At 63.2% G+C, this 17,049-nt stretch overlaps 1 protein-coding gene across 2 annotated transcripts; it reads right to left on the bottom strand.

Annotated features, from left to right (window-relative positions):
* Window positions 1–5,225: 5,225 nt before the first annotated feature.
* On the bottom strand, window positions 5,226–16,926 carry TRPV4 (transient receptor potential cation channel subfamily V member 4). Of its 2 annotated transcripts, none has more exons than XM_063351455.1 (16): window positions 16,833–16,926; window positions 12,632–13,084; window positions 11,414–11,586; window positions 10,981–11,133; window positions 10,637–10,777; window positions 10,225–10,523; window positions 9,548–9,727; window positions 9,315–9,473; window positions 9,095–9,187; window positions 8,821–8,894; window positions 8,545–8,710; window positions 8,252–8,318; window positions 6,582–6,898; window positions 6,335–6,462; window positions 5,974–6,095; window positions 5,226–5,759 (listed from the first exon to the last, which is right to left on the bottom strand). In XM_063351455.1, the coding sequence occupies exons 2-16, from the start codon at window positions 13,006–13,008 to the stop codon at window positions 5,617–5,619; spliced, it is 2,592 nt and encodes an 863-aa protein (XP_063207525.1). In that variant the 5' UTR covers window positions 13,009–13,084; window positions 16,833–16,926; the 3' UTR covers window positions 5,226–5,616. The 2 variants fall into 2 exon arrangements, with proteins under 2 accessions (XP_063207525.1, XP_063207524.1); XM_063351454.1 differs by lacking the exon at window positions 16,833–16,926 and adding an exon at window positions 15,993–16,072.
* Window positions 16,927–17,049: the final 123 nt, after the last annotated feature.

Here is a 17,049-nt window from a genome sequence, read left to right as displayed (position 1 = left end):
ATCCGCGGCAAGTTTTCCCACCAAGTTTCCCCCACGGTGGGAGGGTTCCCGGTGCTGGGGCAGGTTGAGGGCTCTCCAGCAGCCCCACTCCAGCTGGGGGCTGCTCCCCCCTAACCCAGACCCGCCCCCCTCCTTCTCTGCCCGGGCGGCAGCTTCCCAGCCCGAACAATGAGCCGGTTGCATTAGGATAATAGTATTAAATCCCAAATAGCTCTGGGCGGAGGGCACGTCTCCCTGGCCCCCGCGTCCTGTGGCGGTGACATATGGCGTGCCGGGGAAGGGGCTGAGGGTGGCGGGGGCTCGGTTGCCCGCTCGCACCCCTGCCCGTGGTTGCCTGCAACCCCGGCACGGCTGCAAGGGCACGGGCGGGGGTGGCTTTATTTTCCACTTACCCACCTGCAGAATTAGGATCATTTTTAAACCTGTTCCTGCCCCAACTTGCCCGTGGCCATCGCTGGCTGCGGGATGGTCTCAGCAGAAGCCCACGGCAGGGTTGGAGGAGTAGCCACCAGCCTGAGCCGCGCATGGAGGGGACACCAAAAACCCAGCCACGGCCATGGGCTGGGAACAACTACCGGGAGGCAGAGTGCTGGTTCTCTGGGGGCAAAGCTTCATTATTCTTATTTTTGGCCCCTGTGCTGCTCCCCCCCCCAGCCCTGCCGGGGTTGGGGACAGGGATAGGGACGGGGACACAGCCGGGCAGCCAGGTGCTGCAGCTGGGGAGCGCGGCTCCATTTGTCTCCTTTGCTCTCTTGCCATAACGGCGGCGCGCGTGGTTCTGCCGATATTTATGGCATGCCGGGAGGGGACCGCTCCGTCACCGGCAGCGAGTGGTGTGACGGCCAATCCAGGGAACAAAGAGAAATTGGGACAAAAGGAAATTTTCACAGAGGTTAATGTTACTGAGGGGTGGGGGTGGGGGGGATGCCGTTGCCTGCTTGTGCATTAAAATTAGAGCGGCTGGAGGAAAATATTTGCTTAGATCTTTGTCATTTAAAAGATGTCACATCAAAAGGAATGCGTGGCTGAAGCATGGCGGTGCTGAAAGCGGTGATGGGGGGGGGGGTCCTGCTGTGCTGGGCACAGGGTGACAGCATCGGTGGCAGCCCCACCGCAGCACGGCACGGCCAGGGCTGCCCCCGTGTCCCCTGCCCCAGGGCACAGGGCTCCCCCAGGCTCTGGGGGCTACCAAAGCGGGGGACCCTACCAAGGCCAGGGCTGCCCGGTGCAAGGAACCTCAGTGGGGGCTTTCAGGGGCCCCAGGAGAAACTTTGCCGCGTTAGCGGTGTCTGTCAGAGGGGGGATTCATTAGCGCTGCCTCCATCATGTTTCCCACGTCGCCATAAATCAGGGCGAGCGGCTGGGAGCGACGGCGCGATCCATCTTGCCAGTCTCAAAGTCATTACATTTCATTAGGAGGTGCGCGGGGTTTTTATTATTTAGCAGGTTAATTCTCCCCTCAGATAGCTCCTTCTCGGGGGAGGATTTCACTGCGCACGGGAAGACTTCAGACGTGTGATGCAAAATAAATGGGTCCTTCCTCGGCGGGCGCCTGCCTCCATCCAGGATTGCCGCAGCGCCGGCTCCAGCGGGCGCAGGTGGGTCAGTGGGGACCCAAAATACGTGTGGACGTGGGCTGGAGATGGGGTAAGGAACCCCCCCCCCCCCCCCAAGATGTGTCCTGGCAGCCAGAGTGAAGCCACCGTCCCCCCTTGGCCCCATCTTGCCCCAGTGGGGCACAACACCCCATGAGCACTGCAGGAATGCAGCGGGGGGGAACGATGCCGTTTCTGGTCTGCAAATATCTTCCTGTTAAAAAAAAAATAATAATAATTTCTAAGGCAGGCGTGCAGGAGGCTGATATTAAACTTAGCGGCTGCCTTTGCTGTTTGAGAGTGAGGAGAAGAGACAGGCAGTATAAATTGCACGGCTGCAAAAGGACTTAAAAAAACCCATCTCTCATTTTGATTGATATTAGCTTCACAAATTAAGCTTTAGATTTATCTAAAAATAAATTTGCTTCCGCGCTCCGCATTCTGGATGACAAGTGCTTTTCTCTTCCCTTTGTTGGGTTTGTCACCGCTGGCAGGGCAGTGCGCGGGGGGGGGAGCGGGACACGGGAGGGGGCCATACACAAGCACCCCCAGCCCGCCGGCCCCCGGGGTGCCCCCCACCTCCACGGCCGTGCCTGAAGGCACAGAGTGCAAGAGCTCAGGGCTTTTGTGGGGCAGGGTGTGAAAGGGCCAAAGGCAAGCCCTGCTGCCCCGAAAGTGGCAGCGGCAGCCTGTGCCGGGATGTCACTGTCATGGCCGCAGTGTCCCCATCCCCACCAAGCCGTCGCAGGGTCCCGTGTGATGGCACAGGGTGCTGGGGCACGGCTCCATCTGCCCTTCCTCCATCCCAACCGCTTTAAACCCCACTCATGCACAGGCCCTCGGCTCTGGGACATGAGAATTTGCATGGGGAGGGGGAGAAAATTGGTTTATTTCCAATTACACTGGCAAATCCTGTCTCCGGCTCCGTAGCTGGGGGCAGCTGCGGGTGCAGAGCCTGTCTCCGGCACACCATGCGGCCCAGCCCCATCCTGGGGCTCCCCCAGCCTGTGTCCCCCTGTCTGGTGGGGACCAGCCACCCGGCTGGGCAAAAGCAAAGTTTATCATTTTCAAATAACAGCCGGCGTGAAAGTGGGAGCCGGCTCAGCTCCTCATTCAATTATGCAGCGAGCCGAGAGCTGAAACCTCAGCCTCTCCTAAGTAGTGATAATGAAACTTATTCATTCCCTCACCCTGGGGAAATACTTAAACCACAATATGAGAGATATATGTAAATCACATTTAAACGGAGACGGTGCAGTTAGAGCTAACGGCGAGTAATCAAGTTTGAAGATGAAGTGCCCCCTTTTCTGCTATATCATTTGCTTAGTGAGCTGGGCTGCCCCCAGGGCCCTGGCCAGGGTCTCTGACACCATGTCACTCTGCCACCATGCCACTGATGCCCACCCAAACCCTTCAGCCCTACACCGCAAAAGGAAACGACGCCGTCGCAGGTGGCTGTGAAGGGAGATGAGTAGGAAAGGGGTATCATGATTAATGAGGTGGGATGGGATGGGATGGGGAGCATCCTGCCAAGGCAGTGCTGCCCGTCCCACTGCTCATCCCGCTGGGTGCTCATCTTGGACCCGCCAGGCAGGGCCCAGGCCCCAAATTTCAGCCACGTTCCCTGCCCGACAGCAGAGCCCCTGGGCAGGAGTGGGTCAACGGCCTCATCCCGCGGACCCGCATCCCCCCCGATGGCAGGGCGAGGGGCGCTGAGGGACCCCGGGACGGGTGCCCAGCTCGGCTGCAGACCCTCGTTTTGCCCCCGGTGCGGCTCCCCGCAGCCCGGGGCCGCCCAGCCCCACGGTCCGCCCGGCCGGGCGTGGGGCAGGTGCCCGGCAGGGCCCGGCCCCGGGCTCCCCCCCGCCTGCCAGGGCCGGGGCCGGCATGGCACGGTGTGTGCTGCCCTCCCGTGGAACGGCGGCCCCGGCGGGATGCAGCCGCGCATCCCCGGCCCAGCACCGCGGCCGTGCCGTGCGGCCATGGACCACAGCCCTGCACCGCAGCCGTACGTTATAGCCGTGCACGGCAGCCATGCACTATAGCCATGCACTATAGCTGTGAGCTGCAGCCCTGCACCGCAGCCGTACGTTATAGCCGTGCACAGCAGCCGTGCACTATAGCCATGCACTATAGCTGTGCACCGCAACTGTGCACTATAGTCGTGCACCACAGCCGTGCACTATAGCTGTGAGCTGCAGCCGTGCACGGCAGCCATGCACTATAGCCATGCACTATAGCTGTGCGCTGCAGCCGTGCACCACAGCCGTGAGCTGCAGCCATGCACGGCAGCCGTGCACTATAGCCGTGCACTATAGCTGTGCACCGCAACTGTGCACTATAGCCGTGCACCACAGCCATGCACTATAGCTGTGAGCTACAGCCGTGCACTATAGCCGTGCACTATAGCTGTGCGCTGCAGCCGTGCACCACAGCCATGCACTATAACTGTGCACTATAGCTGTGCGCTGCAGCCATGCACCACAACTGTGCACTATAGCCATGCACCACAGCCGTGCACTACAGCCGTGCACCACAGTCGTGCACCGCAGCCGTGCACTGCACCTGTACACCGCAGCCATGAACTATAGCTGTACACTGCAGCTGTGCACCACAACCGTGCATTATAGCCACGCACCACAACTCTGCACTATAGCCGTGCACCACAACTCTGCACTGCACCTGTACACCGCAGCCCTGAACTATAGCCGTACACTGCAGCCCGTGCACCACAACCGTGCACTATAGCCGTGCACCACAGCCGTGCACCGCAGCCGGGTACTGCACCTGTACACCGCAGCCATGAACTATAGCCGTACACTGCAGCCCACGCACCGCAACCGTGCACTGTAGCTGTGCACCACAGCCGTGAACTATAGCACTACACTGCAGCCATGCACTATAGCCACGCACCATAACTGTGCACTATAGCCACACACCACAGCCATGTACGGCACCTGTATACTGCAGCCATGAACTATAGCTGTAGGCTGCGGCCACACACCACAACCGTGTGCTATAGCCATGCACCACAGCCATGTACTGCACCTGTACACTGCAGCCATGCACCACAACCGTGCGCTATAGCCCTGCACCGCAGCCCTGCACCACGGCCCTGCACCAGAGCCATGTACTGCACCTGTACACCGCAGCTGCGGACCGCAACCATCTAGCACAGCCGTGCACTGCATCCATGCACCGCATCCATGCACCGCATCCATGCACCATACCCGTGTTTCACAGCCGTGCACCGCTGGCCACGTACCACCGAATCACCGTGGGGGTGCCAGGGCTGGGATCTCCCGAGTAGAGCAGCCACAGCCGGGAGGGCAACGCCGGGTGCTGCAGCCACCCATGACCCCCCACCCGCTGCCCAGCGCGGCCCTGCCTGTCTCTGCGGGCACAGGGTGCTCTGCTCAGGCATCATGGTGCCCTGCCAGGCTGGCAGCACGCTCCAGGCAGCACAGGGTACCACCGGAGGGTCCGTCTGCAGAGAAGTGTGAGCTCGGGGTGTTGGGTGGCATCTGCTGCTGGGACGGATGCCGGCTCCTGCATCCCTCCCGGAGACCTGCCCGCAGCGATGCTCTCCCAGCTGGAGTCAGTGCATGCCAGGAGGAGGCAGCGGTGGCAGGTCAGTCTTTATTACTAAATAAATAGTCGTATAAATCTTGTGCAAAAACGTGTGGCAAAAACCATTAGCCTTGGTGGGTGGAGGGGGCTGCGCTCCCCGCACCCTGCCCACGGCAGAGGTTCCCGGCACGGCATGGCTGATGGCCCCGGCGCGGCAAAGCGAAGCGGTGGCACTGGAGCTCATCTGTGCAAGCCGGAGACCCCCAGCACTGCCGGGACAGGGCCAGGACACCCTGTCTGAGCTGCACACCCACTGGGACAGCAGCTGCCAGAGGGATGGAGGCTGCACGAATCCCTGAGGAGCAGACAAGCACCATCCAAGCCTGGTCCGTGATTCTGCTGGCTGTGCCGGGGGCCTGGGCAGAGTCCGGTGGCTCCCAGCGCTGCCGTACTAGAGCGGGGAGTTGGAGGCCTGGCCGTGCCTCCGCTCCCGTGCCTCCGCTGTCCCCACGGTCCCCAGCGGCACCACTACCTCCTCGGGCTGGCAGCTCTTGTTCAGCTCCACCACGCGCGGCACCACCGTCGACCAGCGATCTGTGGAGACAGCGGGAGTTTCTCAGAGCCGGGAGCCTGGGACCGCTCCCCCCTTGCCCGTCAGCCCCACGCCACCCAGCCCCCAAAGCAAATCTGCTCTGGGGCTCATCAGGGGCTGCAAGAAGCATCCCGAGGGATGTTCCCAGCCCACAGCACCGCGCTCACCTCCCCGCAGACCCCAAGGGATGCTCCGAGCCCATGGCACCGCACTCACCTCTCCGCAGCCGGCCCACGGTGTGGGAGAAGCCGTAGTACTGGTACGTATCGCTCTTGCCTGGGTCTTCGCTGATGATGCCCAGGTTCTGGTTCCAGTGGGACCAGTTCACCTCATCCACCCTGCGGGGAAGGTCAGACCCTGAGGAATCCACATGGAGTGGCTGGGAGCCAGGGTGGCAGCTCCTGCATCCCTGTGCCATCCCGCCACCAGCAATGCCACCTGGCTCCAGGCTAGTACAAACTACCCAGCAAACGAACACAGGATGCCAGCACCCCAAAATGCTGCTCGCTGTGGTGGCAGAGGCTCAGCTGCTCCTGGTCCCCAGCTCCCCAGCGCTCCCAAGGGCCCCTGCCTTTACCTGAAGCACCAGCGGCGGTCAGGCGTCCCATCGGTGCCCTTGCCCACGGTGACCATCTCCCCCGAGCGGAAGGCTTTTCGCAGGAACACGGGGAAGGAGCGCTCGATGTCCAGGATGGTCGTGGCCCACTGCCAGGGAAACGGGGGACCCTTCAGCCTCTTGGGGACGGAGGCATGGGGGTCCCTCACCCAGGTGGTGCTGCTTTGATGGAGGTTGGCGTGCTGCAGTGCAGCTCCCGGGGCGGTACCTGCAGCTTCCAGATGTGCTTGCTCTCCTTGGAGACTTGGCCCACGGTCTCACCCATGAGAGCGATGAGCATGTTGAGGAGAAGCACGAAGGTGAGGATGATGTAGGTGACGAGGAGGATGATGAAGACGCCGGGGTACTTGGCGCTTTCGAGCATCTCCAGGTCGCCCATGCCGATGGTGAGCTTGAAGAGGTCAAGCAGGAAGGTGCTGAAGGTCTGGCTGTCCCGGCAGGAGGGGTAGGTTGGCACCGTGCAGTTGGACTCCTCCTTGCTGCAGGACTCACTGCTGGGACATGGGTTGAGGAGGGACACCAGAGCTGGAAGAGAAGGGACAGGGCGAGTCCATGGGGGCAGTGGCAAGGATGGGGTCCACAACAGGTCCCCATGTGGCTCCGAGCTGGCCAAGCCCCTCTCCACCACAGGAGGAGGCGGGTGGGACTGTGTGGCAGTTCCACAGCCCCCTCCCTGGCCATGCCACGTGTGGAATAATTACTAAATTGGCCAAGAATACAATAGTACAGCGTTGTTCACACATTAAGGAAAGTCATAAAATCAAGAGGCTTCTGAGGTAGAACACAGCCGCAGCTGGCACGTGAAGAATGCAACATCTGCGATTCCCTGTACATGGTTGTTTGCGAAACTACACGAGGGATGGAACGGAAAGCTATTATTCCGTGGCCTTCCCTTGTGACGAAGAGCAGATATGGGAACGAGATGGTCCTACGGAACAGAGAAGCTGCCTACTTGCTTACTACGAAACAGATAAGCGGCCCTACTCACTACCCGAGCCAACATTTCGTCAAATTTTGATGAAATGCTGTCCTTTGTGCGAACTCTGCTGATTACAACGTACCAAAACACACCTCCATCCCAAAGACTACCGGCCCCCAGGGTGCGACCACTCCTCCTTGAGTACACCAATCATAATAAAAGTATTTATGACTAAAGTCACTCAAACTCCACTTTGCAGATTAAAAAATAGTATAAAAATAGCCCGAGAGAGGCGCGATATCGGGGAAGACACCATCGCGAACAAGTCGAGGAGAACTCCATCACCAGCTCCCGGGATCAGTTGCCGGGCTGAGCCTTTCTTCCCCCCCAAAGGGACGCCTTTGAGTAAGACTTAGATTATACCGAGTGTTTCCTCGGGGAACTTAGAAATTTCTCTAGAGAACCTCTATCCTACATTTATAGCCAGGCTGTATCATTTGTAACTTTGTCACACATTTTGTACACTTAACAATATCGTTATTTGCACGTGCTTTGCAGCCAGTGTATTTATCACCGGCAATCCGAAGCACCTGTATATCTGTTGTTTAAATAAACTGCGCTATTTCAGTACTTAACCGTTTCGGTTTCTCACTGAACGCGACCAAAGACTCGAGCGTGGCCGTGCTAGTTCAGGAGCACAAGACTGGAGGCGCAGCCCACTATTAGTGTACCCAAATCGTAATAGTTTAATACATATTAAGCGCAATTGGACCGGTAGTGCTGAATTGGGCATCACTCAGAATCTAAACCCAGCCGCATCTGGCCTCCCACCTGGGTGAGGAGTGTTAGAACGCAAGGGGGTTTATCTTCTGCCAAATCCCCTTTGCCCCGTTTCACGCAACACCATGCCACAGGGCTCGTCCTTTCCCCAAGCCCTGGCTCGCTGGCCAGGCGCCTACCTGATGCATAGCCAATCATGAAGAGCAAGTAGACCAGGAGGAAGCGGAAAAGGTCTTTGAAGAGGATCTGCAAGTGATGGAGAGGGGGGTGAGACGTGCTGGACCACAGCGCCCAGCCGTGTGCTGGGGCACCGTGGCCGAGCCATGCCGTGGGGAAGGCAGCACTGAGAGCAGGGCATTGGTGAGCCCCAAGAAACCCTAAAGAAAGCATGGAGGACCCTCCTTTTGGGCCACGCGTCCATAGGAGAACCAGCCCAGCTGGGGAAGGAGAAGATGCCTCAACCCCACCAGACCTTCTGGATCATGATGCTGTAGGTCCCTGTCAGCTTGAGCCCCCGGGTGAAGTACAGTGCGTTCATCCAGCCCAGAACCAGCGCGAAGACCATGACGGCCAGGTACGCCTCGATGCCACCCAGGTACAGCCCCGCCGTGACAATGACCAGCACCGAGTAGATGAAGCTGGAGGAGAGCCAGTGTCAGACCCTGCACTGACAGCCACCACCGGCCACCGCTCCTTGCAAGCCCCGGGGTGCTGTGGCTTGGGGAGGCCCCGGGGGTCCCCCACGTACTAGAGCAGCTGGAAGGAGCCATCTATGAAGAAGGAGTTGATGCCTGGGCACTTCTTCATGAACAGATCCTTGATCTGGGGAAGAGAGGGAGAGGTTGGGGGGCGGTCAGAGGAGCAAAGCCCCTGCACAGCAGGGTCCCAGTGTCCGGGGGGGGCATCGCAGCAGGGGCTGATGCCTCGGGACAGGGGGCTGTCGCCCTCGAGTCGCTCCTTGCACGGAGACCACGAGGGCTCAGCTGTCCCACGGGAGGACCCCCCCGCCTCACCACACTGACGTTTGTGAAGAAGAAGAGGATGCCGGTGAGAAGGGTGATGATCTCCCCGGCCAGGCGCAGGTAGTCGACGGTGGTGGTGTACGGGTAGGGGGGCTGCGGGGAAAGGACAGAGCTGAGCTGCTCCACCATCCCAGGGCAGGCAGGGCTGCTCGGGGTAGAGACCCAGCAAAACCCCCCTGCCGGGAGGCGCTGGCCCGTGGGGCTGTGCCACGGGACTCACAGTGCCTTCCATGGGGCGGTAGTAGGCGATGAGGGTGAAGATGACCATGGCGCAGAGGTAGGAAACCACACTGATGTAGAAGGAGACGGCCCCAAACTTGCGCCACTTGTCGCGCAACAGCTCGTTGATGGGCTCCACGGCCAACATCTCATGGCGGTTCTGGTGGGACATGAGCGCCGTCAGCGGGGACCTGGCCCTGTGGACCCCCCAGCCCCTCCCTGGCCCCTGCGCACCTCGATCTTGCTGTTGTAGACGAGGATCTCCAGCACGGACACCTCCTCCCCGCAGGTGTCCAGCGAGGAGAGGTCGTAGAGGGAGGAGTAGACGGGGCCGTACGCCCAGTCCTTGAACTTCCGCGAGAGGTGCCTGGCGTCTTCGTCCGTGATCTCCCGACGGATGATGTGCTGGAAGATCTGCCGGAGGGAGGACCACGCGCCCATGGGCCGACTTGTACCCAGCCCCTGCCTTCTCGGGGCACCCCACTCTCCTCCCACCCCACCCCAGGCACATCCTCTCCTGCCGCTGCGCACCCCAACCCCCCCCCTGCACCCCTGGGGGGCTCCTGGGGTGCAGGGACACCGTCGCAGTGGGCAGCCCCCCCAGGATGCTGCAGCTTCTGCATTTTTAACAACCCCCCCCCCCGCCCACACCACGGGAGGAGGAGGGCAAGTGAAGGGAAAGGATGGGACGAGCCAAGGACCTGGGGTTAATTAGGGAAAGGTTAATTAGCCAGGTTAATAGGCTGCACGTGCAGGTTTCCAGCATCATCTGCAGGGGGAAGCCGTGCTGCTCGCTGCTGGCAGGGACATGCACTGAGTGTGACAGGTCTCAGCTGAGACCTGACAGGGGCTCAGCCCTTGCAGACGGGGACAGCAGGGTCCCAGACCTGGGTGGGGGGGTGTCACCGTACCCCGATCTTGCCGGTCTTGGCAGCCATCATGAGGGGGGAGAGGCCGTCGTTGTTGAGCAGCGCCTCCAGGTTGGTGTCGGGGAAGAGCTTGGCACACTTGACGAGGAGCAGGTCGTACATCTTGGTGACGAACTTGGTGTTCTCGCGGGTGTTGTCGGCGATGGCGACCAGGGCGTGCAGCACGGTGTTGCCGCGGGAGTCCTGGCGCCGCAGGTCCGCCTGCTTGTGCCCGTTCTCCGTCAGGTAGTGCACGATGTGGGGCTGGTTGGTGCAGGCGGCCAGCGAGAGGGGCAGCTCGCCTGCAGGGGACGGCATGTCGTCGGGGTGCCTGTCCCCCTCGCCGTGCCACGGGGCCATCCCCGGGGCTCACTCAGTCCCCCCGGGGCGACCCGCCGGCTCCCTCCCCGCTCACCGAAGTAGAAGTAGCCGCCCTCGTCCTTGGGCTGGAAGAAGCGTCCGCGGGCCTGGGCGTGCACGTCTGCTCCCTTCTCCACCAGCAGCTCCACGTAGTGCTTGCAGCGGCGCTCGATGGCGATGTGCAGGGCTGTCTGACCTGCACCGCCAGCGCCCGTCAGCCCCCACCTCGCCCCACGACATCCCCCACGTCCCCAGCCTTCCCGGGATACCTGCTGCTCCTGTCCCTGAGCCCCTCCAGAGCCCTCCATCCTCCCCAGGGTCCTTATTGCTCTGGTCCCCAAACCTCCCCGGGGTCCCCCATGCCCGGGCAGGGCCAGCGGTGGCCCCACGCCCCCCTACCTCGGTAGTAGACATCCCTGAAGGGCGAGTTGATGAACTCCCGCATGTTGCCCGTCTTCTCGGCGATGTCCAGGAGAAGGGGGATGGTGTCGTTCCTGCCCCCGCTCAGGTTGAGCAGCGCCTTGGGCAGGCAGGTCTTCCCCGTGGAGGGCTCTGGGAGCAGAGGGTGTTGAGGGGGGGTGCTGGGGCAAACCCCCCTGGGCTACGGGGGTGCCCAGCTTCTCACCCTTGCACTCCCTGGCCAAATCCCCAGCTCGTCCCAGGCACCGCACGCCACAGCCCCTTGTGCCGGTGCTGTGCATCAGCATCCCGGTGGGGACAGGGGGATGGTGCCGTGCATCGCCATCCCTGTGGGGACATGGGGACCACCAATGGCCCGGCACAGCCCTGGTACCATGGGGGTCCCTGGGCAAGACCAGCCCCAGGTGCTCACCTCGAAACTCCTCATCTGTGAGGCGCTTCTTGTGGGTGAGGAGGAAGGAGAGGAGCCCATCCAGGCCAGCCGGGGACCCCCGGGACACGATGTCGAAGAGGATGGGTCTGTTGAAGACCTTGAGGACGGGGGGCGGGTTGGGAGCCGGCCCCTTCGTGCCCGGTGCCTGCTTCCTGCGGGAAAAGCGCCAGCGCTGGGGACCGGAGACACTGCCTCGGTTTCCCACTAGTGCAATGAGCTCGGGGTGACTCAGCTGCATGGGGCACCCCCCCAGCAAGGGTCCGCTAAGGAGCCGGGGCAGCCTCCCGACCCACTGCAGCCCATTGCTCCCAGCATCCCACCTCCCAGTATCACCCACGGGGGCTGGTGGGTGCCTTGCCAGCTCCCGTCTGGGTGCCGCTGCATTTTGGGCCCCCAGCCGTGCCCCGCAGCCGTGGGTTCAGCCACGCTCCAGTGCCGCGGGTGAAGCCAGACCGGTCGGAGCAGTCGGCGGCAGCGGGAAGGGCTGGGGACAACCGGCCGGCTCCGGGCATGGGGAATGGGGGGAGGAGGGACAGTGGCCGCCCCAGCCAGGGATCTCAGGGGCTGGGGACACATGGGGTACCCCAGCCCCCTCCACCCGCCTGCATCCCTGCCCACCCAGGGCACCGAGCTCCCCGTGGGGCACAGGGACACCCCGCTGCCCCGAGCCAGGCTGCACCCCCGGGGTGGGGACAGTGGCTGGGGGCCACGGCAGCCGCCCCAGGTGCCCGGCACAGAGGGGCATTGTGTGCCCGGCCGCGGGCTGGCCCCCCCCGGCTCCGGTTTCCTGGCGCAGGAGGGTGGAGGCCCTCCTGAAAAGCCCTTTCATGCCGGGGAGCCAGACGTCCGCACCGGCCAGGGGAGCGGCTGGGCGCACAGAGCCTCTTTCACGGCGCCGGCAAGGGGGAAGGGGAGCCATGCTCCCGGCCCCACGGCACCGTGGGGCTGCAGACCCACAGCACGGCACGGCACAGCCCAGTGCTGCCACTGGGACTGGCTGGGAGCAGCCCCGTGTGCGTGGCACCCCCTGGCCGAAGCACCCCAAAGCGCCACTCCAGGAACCACAGGGAGGGGTCTGTCCCTGTCCCCAGCTGCCTGGCACCCCCATACCCGCGGTGCTGCACCCAGCGCGCCCGGGTGTCCCCCACCCCATCGCTCCCAGCCGGCACTGGGATGCACGGGCATCCCCAAACTCACTCTGCGACCCTCCTGCGCCAGCGCTTGTTCTCGCTGGGGTGATGGCGGTAGGTGCCGTAGTCGAAGAGGGAATCCATGGGGGCTTTCTTGGGTGCGGGGACCACGGCCGACTCGTAGATGGTGGACTCCAGCAGCTCCATGGGCTTTGGGGGGCCTTTTCGGAAGGCGCCGTGGAATTTCATGCGGAGGTTTTGCTTTCCATCCCCAGCACCGGGGGGGCCCCGGGCTGCCTCTGCAGGGGACGGGGTGTCCTCACTCTCGAACAGGTTGGCCAGCGAGGAGAGCGGGAAGGAGTCGTTCTGGAGGGACCCGTCATCCCCCGGGCCCTCCCCGGCATCGCTGCCAATGGCGCGGGGGGGGTCTTCAGTGTCTGCCATGCTCCCTGCCTGGAGGGATGGGTACGAGCAGCCTGGGCGGCTGCAACCCCCAGCTCCTTCCCCGAGAGCAGGAGACCTGTCAGAGGAAAACCCAGCGTCATCCCCAAATAACGCCTGTCCCTCCCCATCCTCTCCCACGGGGCACGATGCCCCTGCGCAGGAACAGGTCCGTCTCCGACCCCAGCAGCAGTTGGGAGCCCCCACAGCCCACGGTCTCCTGGCTTGCCCCTCTCCTTGCCGCCCACCTACCCAGCCCTGGGGACCCCTCTCGTCTGCGGGGGCCCCGCCGGCTGCAGCGCTGTCGGCTTCAAAGCGCAGCCGGGATGGGTGAGGGCGAGCCCGGCCCCGCTGCCTCTCCCCGCTGCGGTCAGCTTGGGTGCAGCCCAGGACAGGGCACAGAGCAGACCCTGTGCGCTCCCATCTGCCGCCCAAGGAAAGAAAACATTCCTGGGATACACCCCGCGCCTTGGGAAGCACCGGGAGGCAGCGGGGAGCTGCCACCGCAGCAGGGCTGGGAGCGGGGCTGGTCTCCGATGCCCCACTGCTCCCACAGCCATGGGGGGCTCGGTGGGAGCTGGCCCTGCGTGCCCGCGGTGCCACGCTGGGCGCCGGGAGGGGGACAGACGCAGCGCAGGGGGGCCACAGCCCGCGGGAAGGCAGGAGCAGCGGTTAGGACAAGAAATTATGGGTTTAGGTTACCCAGAGAGAGACGGGACTGCAGGAGAGCCACGCTACCAGCGTGGAGAGCAAAGCACCGCACCGTGCCACCGGCAGCGCCGTGCTCTGCCCGCCAGGTCCCTCCGGGCAGGCGGCGATGGCAGAGACACAGACAGGCAGGGCAGTGACCCTGGGTTGTCCCCCAGCCCCGCTTTCCAAGAAAACACGCCCGTGAAACACATCAACGTTAAGGCTCAGCCCAGCTCCTGCCTCTGGGGAGCTCAGCCCTCCCTGCGGGTCCCGGGACAGAAAAAGCAGCCGGGAAACGTATCATTTTCTGCTGGGCTGCAGCTTTGTACAACAAGCCATAATGGCAGGCTGGGCCCTCCCGGGGCAGGCAGGGATCTCTGCTGGATAACGTGCTTCTAATTAGGCAGCATGTCCCATGGCAGCCCCGCGGTGGGGGCACATGATGCTCACACGGACACGGGGGACGAGGGCTGCAAACAGCCCCAAAATCCTGCAGCAGAAGGGGGCCCTCGGGCAGCGGTGTCCCCCCCCACCGCCCTGGAGGACACCCAGCGGGGACGGTGCAGCCCTGGGAGACGTGGGGTGAGCCGCAGACCCGACACCGCTTCTCCTCCTCGCTGACTTTCCTACCATCGCCCTCTCTGCAAGAAATTCCACAAGCACCTGCCAAAGCCCGCAGGTCCCACACCCTGACCCCGGGCAAACACGGGCCCCAGCATGGCCGATTTGTCCTGGGACAACAGAACAGAGGGGATTGCCAAGCACGCCAACCCCGCGGGCTGTGCAGGGGGACCATGGGGACAGAGCACCTAACTCCTCAGCCACGCTGGGAATCCCAGCCCCGGGACAAGCGTAGCTTCAGGGGAAAGCTCAAACACGGCATGGGCTGTCACATGCGGCCAGAGCCCAGGGCAGAGCCAGGGAGCCACCGGCACAGGACACTGTTCCCTGTAGGAAGCGGCTGGGGACTCGGACGGGTGGCAGGCAGCCCTGGGGATGCCCGTGAGGCCGGAGCCCAGGGCTATGTGGGGCAGAAGCGAGGGGACAAGTGGAAAGGGCAGGTGGGGCCGGGACCGGTGGCTGCCGCCAGCAACCGGGGCAGGAAGCTCGTGTCGGAAACGCCGAGCTCTCTGGCCAGTGCCGTCAGCCCGGGCGCTCCCACGGGCACAGCCGCTGCCAGGAAAGGTGTTGTCAATGGGGTTTTATTTGGTTTGTTAGTTATTTGAGTTTTTTATTTTTCAGACTTCCTCACCCCATGGAATAAATGAGTCAAGGCGCAGCTCACCGCGTGCTGAGGCTCGCCCGCACGGCCCCGGCGCTCGCATCCAACACAAACTCTCCCGTCCGCTCCCCCACGTGCGCTCCCACCTCTCCCCAGCTTGCCACCAAGTTACCTCCCACCCAGACCAGTATCCCCAGTTAGTCCCCCCAACTCCAGCCCATCACAGGGGCACAGATGCTGGCGCCGACACCGGGAGGTGCAGGGACATGCCCTGGGTGGGTGTCAGGGAGGACGCCCCATTAGCGGGTGCTGCAGACTTTGCCACATTAAAGTGTTCCTCAAACGACAGTATGAAGGGCCCCGGGTAGGAGTGAATCACTGAAACCACATCGTGCTCGCGTTCAGCCCTGGTGGAAACACTCATCCGGAGCGAAGCAGCCACCTTCCAAAGTAAACCACGCCACCGGGGCCATGCTCACCTGGGTGAGGGCCATGCACTTGGCGTGGTCCAACGAAAGAACTTCAAAGCCGTTGGTAACCCCTTCCCCAAAGGGAACGCACCCAGCACCTCACCCTCAGAGCACTGAGCCCCCAAACTGGCCAGACAGGTCAGGACCCCCGGTGGTGCCACCGGGAGCCCATGGGCCTCTACCCTGCCTTGCTGAGCACATCCCACAGCCCCGTTCTCACCCCGGGGGCTCCATCCTGCCCAGGTCCCAGTGTCCCGCCCTGGGGGCTCCATCCTGCCCAGGTCCCAATGTCCTGCCCTGGGGGCTCCATTCCTACCCAGGTCCCAATGTCCCGCCTTGGGGGCTCCATCCTACTCAGGTCCCTATGTCCTGCCCCGGGGGCTTCATCTTGCCCCGGTCCCCGTGTCCTGCCCCGGGGTCCCCATCCTATCCTGGTCCCCGTGTCCTACCCCGGGGGCTCCATCCCGCCCCGTCACCCCTGTCCCGCCCCGGTACCTGCGTCCCGGCCCGGCCCGGCCCCCCCCACGGTCGTGCCGCCCCTCGTTTTTGCGGAACCCCGAGCCCCGCCCCCCCCTCCGGTTGCCCGCTCCGCTCCCGGCCCCTACCGCCGCACGTCCCGCCACGGGTCCCGCCGGCTCCGGCGCCGCCGAGTCGCCGCGGGGCCCGTCCCGGAGAGCGGCCCCTCCCCGGCCCGGCTCCGGGGGCGGGCGGCACCGGGACCCGCCTGCGGGAGCGGCCCCCGCCCCCGCCCGCCCCCTCCGGCACCCGGGCACCGGCAGCCCCGAAACACCTTCCAAAAACGAGCCTCGAAATACCCTCCCTGAAACAGCCGCCCCCGCAAAGGAACAACCTCAAAACAGCCGCCCCAAGGAACAGCCCCCCAAAACACCGTCCCACCAGGAACAGCCCCCCAAAACACCCTCCCCAAAACCATCCCCAAAACGAGCCCCCCCCAAGGAACAGCTCCCAAAACTCTTCCCCAAAACAGCCCCCAGCCCAGGAAAAGGCTCCCAAATGTCCCTCCCCAAAACAGCTCCTCGAGGAACAAGCCCCGAAACACCCTCCCTGAAACAGCCCCAAAAACTCTCCTGCAAACAGCCCCCCCAGGCACAGCCCCTCAAAACACTCTCCCTGAAACGGCCTGCCCAAGGAACAAGCCAAAACACCCTTCCCAAAACAGTCCCCCCGCCAGGCACAACCCCTAAAAAGACCCTCCCCGGAACAGCCTGCCCGACGAACAACCCCGAAACACCCTCCCCAAAACAGCCCCCCAAAACACCCTCCCCAGAACAGCCCCCCAGAAATACCCTCCCCAATACAATCCCCCCGCCAGGAACAGTCCCAAAACAAGCCCCAAAACACCCTCCCCAAAAGAGTTCCCCCAGAAACAGTTCTGCAACAAGCCCCGAAACAAGCCCCAGAACAGCCGCTCAGGCCGAGGTTACCGTGAGTTTTTATTAAGTTTTTGCTTCCCTGCCCCGCGGCGCAGGGCTCGGCAGCACCGTAAGGCAGTCGGTCGGTTAATAAGGCAACTCGTGCTTCCACGAACCCGGTGTCGGGACAGTCCCCCGGCTTCAGCCGGCACAGCCGCCCCGGCGGCAGAGGGGGCTCGCTCCCACGCAGGCGCCGGAGGAGTTGGGGTCACCCGGGAAAGTCACCGGC

Source organism: Chroicocephalus ridibundus, chromosome 13 (assembly GCF_963924245.1).
Source record: "Chroicocephalus ridibundus chromosome 13, bChrRid1.1, whole genome shotgun sequence".
Lineage (NCBI taxonomy): Eukaryota > Metazoa > Chordata > Aves > Charadriiformes > Laridae > Chroicocephalus > Chroicocephalus ridibundus.
This window is presented reverse-complemented; position numbering and strand designations above follow the sequence as displayed.